We start from the raw sequence: 6,601 nt of genomic DNA, 5'->3' as shown, positions 1-6,601 counted from the left end.
TGTGCCGTGCTATCGTAAGATAGACAAAACAGCGAGCGACTTGAGTCTTTGCGCTTGCTGTCAGGGGACGAGAAAGACCAGAGCAGTTAATATCACCACCTTATACCAATAATCACACATCGCGACAACAGAACTCAACCGAGAGTTGAGATTGTTTCGCGCAGACGATATATCGTCTGAATACCCTCGTGTGCGCACCAAGGTATGTTGAGCAAACCCGGCAAACAAGATGATACCCAACTACATTCTCTTGTGACAAAGACGATAGACGACTAACTCCGCCTCAGATCGCTGTATGCCCAGCATCGCATCCTGTCGCTTCGAGTCCATTCTGTCGCTACCGCGCCTACCCTTCACCAGGACCGCAGAAACCAACACCGACCCCGGCCACGCCTACGCACCGTTGCCCACCATGGCCGCCGACGACGACACCACCAAGAACCTCAACACCGCCCCGGTGACGACAACACAAATCACCGCCGGCCATGACGAGTCCGAACTCGTAGGCCAGGGCCTGCACGACATCGAGGCTAGGAAGGTGCACTGGTGGAGCTACTTCACCACCGTCGACTTCTGGATCGTCCTCATTATCGGCCAGATCCTCGCCTTGTGCATCACCTCGACCAACACCTTCACCTCCTTCCTTGCCAACAACGGAGTCTCGATCCCAGCCTTCCAGACCGTCTTCAACTACATCTTGCTGTTCCTCATCTACTTCCCCGTCACCATCTACAAGTACGGCTTCAAGAAGTGGGGCAAGCTCCTTCTCCGCGACGGCTGGAAGTACTTCATCCTCTCCTTCCTCGATGTCGAAGGCAATTACTTCACCGTTTTGGCCTACCGCTACACCAACATCCTCTCGGCCCAGCTCCTCAACTTCTGGGCCATCGTCGTCGTCATCATCCTCTCCTTCTTCCTCCGCGTCCGCTACAAGGTCTTCCAGATCGTCGGTATCATCGTCGCCATTGGCGGCTGCGGCGTCCTCCTGGCTAGTGACCACATTACCGGCTCCAACGGCGGACCCGGAATCGACATGGTCAAGGGCGACCTCTTCGCCCTCCTCGGCGCGACCCTGTACGGCGTAACCAACGTCGCAGAGGAGTGGTTCGTCAGCCGCCGGCCCGTCTACGAGGTTCTCTCCTTCATGGGCATGTGGGGCATGTGCATCAACGGCGTCCAGGCCGCCATCTTTGACCGCGAGTCCTTCCGCGAGGCCACCTGGAACGGCCCCGCCATCGGCTACCTTCTCGGCTACACCTTTGCGCTCTGCCTCTTCTACAGCCTGGTGCCCCTGCTGCTGCGCATGGCCAGCGCCGCGTTTTACAACATTTCGCTGCTGACGGGCAACTTCTGGGGCATCATCATCGGCGTCAACGTCTTTGGCTACTCCATCCACTGGATGTATCCCATCGCCTTCGTGCTCATCATCCTCGGCCAGGTCGCGTACTTCCTCGCGGGCAGCATGCTGGGTGATTCCAAGAAGCCGTGGTTGGGCGACAACCAGGAGAACGGCGTTGCTGGTCTCGGCACGGCCAAGTTGAAGGCCATCAACGCGGCGCGGAAGAGGCAGATGGCTGCTGCTGAGCCTCCGGCGTATGCTTGAGAGGACCGTGTGGGGTCAAGACTTTGCAGAAGTGATGTGGTTTCCTGTCGAAGGGGGACGGTATGAAACATTCATGTTGACTTCTTAATCTGAGTGTTTAGCACAGAAGAGTCGCCATCGTGGCTTGCTACGCTTGTCAAAGCAAGCCCCCTTTTTCTTCCAACTGGAAAACTCGCAATCTGTTTCTCTCTACAATATGCACTAAAGTAATATCAATACACTATTGGATACCAACACTCGTTAGTTCCCGTTTAAGCTACCGCTGCCGCGTCTTTTGCCGCGTCATGATTGTGGAAACTAGTCAAACCCTGGACTCTCAAACCGGGGTTTTCAAGTGATGAGAACTCATCTAAACAACGCTGGCTTGTTTGACGTCTCTTGTTATGGGATTGGAACTTCTTGAAGCACAAGTCTGGGAGATATCAAAGAGGAAGTGAGGAAGACGGGGGAAAGAGAAAGCCGCACGGCCCCCTTTCCAACGACGTCAGGTCCGGTCTTACCGTCCTTATCGTCACCGTTTACCGACGGGGCGGATGACACTGGTCGTCTGGTGGCCCTCTCAAGTAAGTCGCAGGCAAATCATTGCGCCTCGCTTGAAGCCCAGCGGTCTGGACTCGGGAATTGTTCTCTTTCTGTGATGCGTTATGCGTGAATGCGAGAGCATCAATATGCGACATACCTCGAATTGGGCGGGTAGAGCTTTGGTGTCTTGGAAGGGGGAAGGGTGGCTGTTGGATGCTCGCAAGTGCCTTTTGGTCTAGCGCATACAGAAGCTTCTCGTCCGAGTCGTCTTTCCTGCCCTTCGTTGGTAGTATTCTCTTCCAGTAGACCAAGGCTCTCTCTCTCTCTCTCTCTCTCTCTCGATAATAGCATCATCGTGGTGAGACGCAGCGACGACTAACTAGCAAGCTCCATGCCCGAGGTCTGCCGTGGAATATGTATAACTTTGCAACGAGGTAATTACCTAGATACTCGGGTACAGGAGTGAAGGAAAAAAAAAAAAAGACCCGAGGGCAGTGCGAGACCACGCCTTTTTGCTCCCCTGCTGAGGTTTAGCACCAACCAAGACTGCCGACGGGAGCACGCTTTTAACACGCTGCGCGACGTCGTTCACGAAGATCAAGGGTACGTGCGGCGCAGACAGGCGCCGCAGGGTGCAGGTGTGTACGGATACCTAGTCTGCATCTGGCGTCGCACTCACGGCACTGCACTGCAACGCAACAGAGAGAGAGATACGCGCGCACTTCCCGTCCCTCTCCGTCCGCGTCCGCGTCCCAGGTCCAGGGATCGAGAGTTTTGATTGTTGCGAAACCCACCCCTTACCTGGGCCCTGGGACTCCAAGAGCTTCCTTCTCCTGCAAAGTCACGGCTGTCTCTACGTTATCTACAGTCACTGCAACCTGCCTACCTTCGTTTGTCCCTCTTCTACATTCTCAGGGTTTTCAACTAGAGTCATTTCCAGCAAGGGATTGCGGCATGGAATCACATCTTCAGAACCCCCCAACCCCGAAGAAAAAGTAGTCTTCTGCAGTGCTTCTGCACTAAGGAAGTTGTGTTCGGCGCCGGCACAGATACCATCGATAGTCGGGAGCTTTTCGTTGGTCTCGATTCCCCGATAGGCGTTCCTAGTCAGGGCACTCGGGGCCAAAAAGAGGGTTTCTTGGCGGTCACTGTCTGCTTTGCCAAGATCTCTAATCTCGACGAGGCGGCCTACGGCGCTTCGTAGAAACTTAGAAAGTTAGAAAGAGAAGGAAAGAAAACAAGAGAGCAGGAAGAGAAAACGAGAGAGGCCGTTCCTGTTTTTGATTACTGAGGTCGGCCAACATGACTAACCACCTCTGTCTCTCGTAAGTCTTGGAGAGTGTTTTCTTGGGTGTAAGCAGCGGTTACTCGCCTGGCTGCAGTTTCCCACCCTGCTTCGTCGCCCCGATACCGATAAGAGAAGACAACAACGCCAAGTAAGGGTGAAAAGCCAAGGCCAGGAGGCTCTTCTCGTTGGTAACAAAACAGGCGTACGTTTCGCTCTAAGAAGAGAAGACGATAGGTCGACCACAAAAAAGTCGCGCACCATTGGGAGACGGGGGCTAGAGAGTTGCGTCGTCGCCCTCTTGCGCCTCACTGAATCCACGTCAAGGGTCAAAAGGCAGCCGCCCGATTGGTTGCGCCATTTTTCCAAGCTTTCGCCCGGCTCACGTATTACACGTGTATCCGTACGATTGTTACTCAAGACTGTCGAGGCCTCGAGTTCATGTTCGACAACCTCGAAAGTGTTTGCGTGTCCCCAAGCTCGCGCCCGGGTTATGCTTCTGGCCCAAAATCTTACCCGCAGCCTCCCGCCGTCCTTGCTTTCCCACTTGCAGCGATCAAATCTCCTTGGCCTCATTCCGAGTCCTCGAACCTCGAGATGATTGGCAAGTGCTCGATATTGTCCGTCCAAAGATGGATGCCTTGCTGGGCGGCCCTGTTCGCCCCCAAAGTAGTGGGCGTAATCAAACAACCTTTTTCTTTCCTTCTTCCGCCCACGCCGCCCACGTAAATGTCCTAATTTACCGCCTAGTCCTGCCATCCCTACGCTGGGACGCCGAGCCTCGAAGATCATTTCAGTTCCAAAAGTTTGGTTGTCTCTGAGTTTCCTGCTCTGCTGGCAATCGCCGGGCTGTCCGGACCGCCAAGACTTTCCCGTACAATTCATACGCCAGAACCTCCCCCCTGACTTCGTCTCAGAATTTCTGCGTTGACCTTTGACGAGGGTTCTTAACTCTCTTCGTCCCGTCTCTGAGCTTCTTCTTCTCCACGATTTTTATGCTTCTGGCCTTGCCTGTTCTTTTTGCCTCTTCTTCTGAACCGGGATTGGCTTGTGAGGGAAAAGAGTTGCGCAACGGGCGATTCCATCAACCACCAAAATAAGTGCCCGCCCTTTGCCGCCTCGGCCACCGTCCCCTGGGTTGCTCCGGCGAGAAAAGGCAGCTTACGAGTCGTCGCAACAAAACACAAAGTCTATTTTCGTTCTCGCCCAACCCACTTGTGTCCACAGATCGCAGGAGTTGTTTACTCACCCTGCCAAAAAGGAGGAGGTCTGAGCTCAACGGCCGGTTCGAGCGTCATCTGATATAGCGCGGGGTGTTCGCTCGAGTTCCTGCAGAGGGACTAAAATCGGTTCCCTTCACCTGTACTCATACCGAAGGGGCCGTTGAAGGGTTCCTGAATTTATACCTTTTCCCCTTCTTTTCAACTCATTTCCTTCATAGCATCAGCACGAGGAGCAAGCGAGAACAGCAGAAAGAGAGCGGGACCTCAAGGAAGCCAAAGGACCATGGGTCCGACACACGACCACACCATGATCGCCAACCAATCTCGATGGACAGTACTCAGGAATGGCTCCTCTCGCCGGTCTAAAGTACTCCTCGGCGCCTTCTTCATCTTCCTATTGTCCGCGATTTTTGTACTGCAGCCACACTGGCACGTTGCCAGCTCCGGATTACCAGTGCCTAGCTTACACCGACCTACGCCAGAGTCTACACCGAAGGCGCCGGCCGGGGGCGATGGTGGCGATAACGGCGCCGGCTCACGTATAGCCGTTCTGACGCCGGACGCTGACGGGGTCCTGTTGTCTGCGGGAACGCCCATTTTCACATCGCCTAGCGGCCGTCACGCTCTCGTTCTGCAGGATGATGGCGACCTGGTTCTCAACAGGGTTGACGATGACGGCAGCTCTCATGCCGTGTGGTGGACCGCGACAGGTGATTTGCACAAGGGCGGGCGCACAGTCATTCTTGAGAATAAACAGGGCCATGTTCGTATCGTGCTAAACGCCATGCTGAAGAATACGTGGACAACAGTTTGGCATAGCGACCTCGAACCGGCCTGCAAGAAGACACAGGGTGGCATTATGGGGCGTAGCGAGGACGACGGGTCGCAAACAAACGCTAAATCGAAGAGAGGCTCTGGTCAGCTTGAGCTGTCAGATACGGGGAGACTCGCGATTCCTGGGCTATGCGATTTGTACGTGCCACCGAGTGAGCGCGAAAAGGAGCGCAGCCTGGCTGTTATCATTGCCGGCCTGTACAGGACCAACCACGTTACCTGCAAGACGCACATGTCGGAACTCATCGCCGACCACCCGGCTTTCTCGAGGATCGACGTCTTCGCGTACATGCTCTACGAGCCTGGTGACGTAGATGTGTTCAATCGAACCAAGGAATCCATCGAAGCGAACCTAAGGGAGTGCTACGGCTCGCACTTGCGATCGGTCGACGTTTTGCCTGTGAGCGAGACTGAGGTGGAATACCCCGGCGGCACGGAGGCGATGGCGGCGACGCCGTGTGGAGAAAGACTGGGCAGATTGAACAATCAGCTGAGAACTGTATCGCTGGCGGCGGAGCGGTGGTGGGCTTGGAGTGTCACCAATGGATACACCCATGATACGGTATTGCGGATTCGGCCGGATACGTCGTTATGGGCGAGACCACAATTCAAGACGCTGGAGGAGCTGGGCCCAAACACACTTATTCTGCCACATCCTCGAGGTGAACACTACTTCTACTGTGCCCGTATGAGCGGACGCGTCGGTGTCGGTATGTGAATATCAGCGAGATGCCTGGATCGATGTAACATGACAGCTGACTTGATACTCGAATAGGACCAACCGATCAAATCGCGTACGGAAGCGCGGCGGCCATGGGCCACTGGCTCTACATGTACGATCGGTTCCAACAGATGGTCGACCTTGCAGCAACTCCCTCTCGACCGGCGCTCCGTGACTTCTCGGGATGCGAGGTGATGCCGTCGGGTCCCCTAGCAAGCGACTGCCCAACGCCGGCGCCTTGCTCAATAGAGTGTCTCGTGGCATGGTTTCTCGAGGCTCGCAGCGTGGACTTTCACATCGAGTGGGGATGGGAACAGAACCCTCTGAGGTGGAAGGATATTGGCCAACTTGGCGCAGAGGAAGAGAGGCTGGCCGATCACGACGACGAGGACGATGGGATGACGTGGGGATGA

General features: G+C 55.2%; 2 protein-coding genes across 2 annotated transcripts; both read left to right on the top strand.

Moving 5' to 3' along the window:
* Nucleotides 1-295: 295 nt before the first annotated feature.
* On the top strand, nt 296-1,603 carry N0V96_010389 (uncharacterized protein; the record flags this gene model as incomplete). The annotated part of the gene is made up of 1 exon (XM_053194741.2): nt 296-1,603. The coding sequence occupies one exon, from the start codon at nt 296-298 to the stop codon at nt 1,601-1,603; it is 1,308 nt and encodes a 435-aa protein (XP_053047910.2).
* A 3,337-nt stretch (nt 1,604-4,940) lies between these two features.
* On the top strand, nt 4,941-6,601 carry N0V96_010388 (uncharacterized protein; the record flags this gene model as incomplete). Its single annotated transcript, XM_053194740.1, has 2 exons — nt 4,941-6,177; nt 6,243-6,601. 2 exons carry the CDS (start codon nt 4,941-4,943, stop codon nt 6,599-6,601), a joined length of 1,596 nt encoding a protein of 531 aa, XP_053047909.1.

The sequence above is a fragment of the Colletotrichum fioriniae genome, assembly GCF_027942845.1.
Source record: "Colletotrichum fioriniae strain IMI 355084 chromosome Unknown scaffold_14, whole genome shotgun sequence".
Lineage (NCBI taxonomy): Eukaryota > Fungi > Ascomycota > Sordariomycetes > Glomerellales > Glomerellaceae > Colletotrichum > Colletotrichum fioriniae.
The sequence above is the reverse complement of the archived record's forward strand: the minus strand, read 5'-3'. Positions and strand labels throughout refer to the sequence as shown.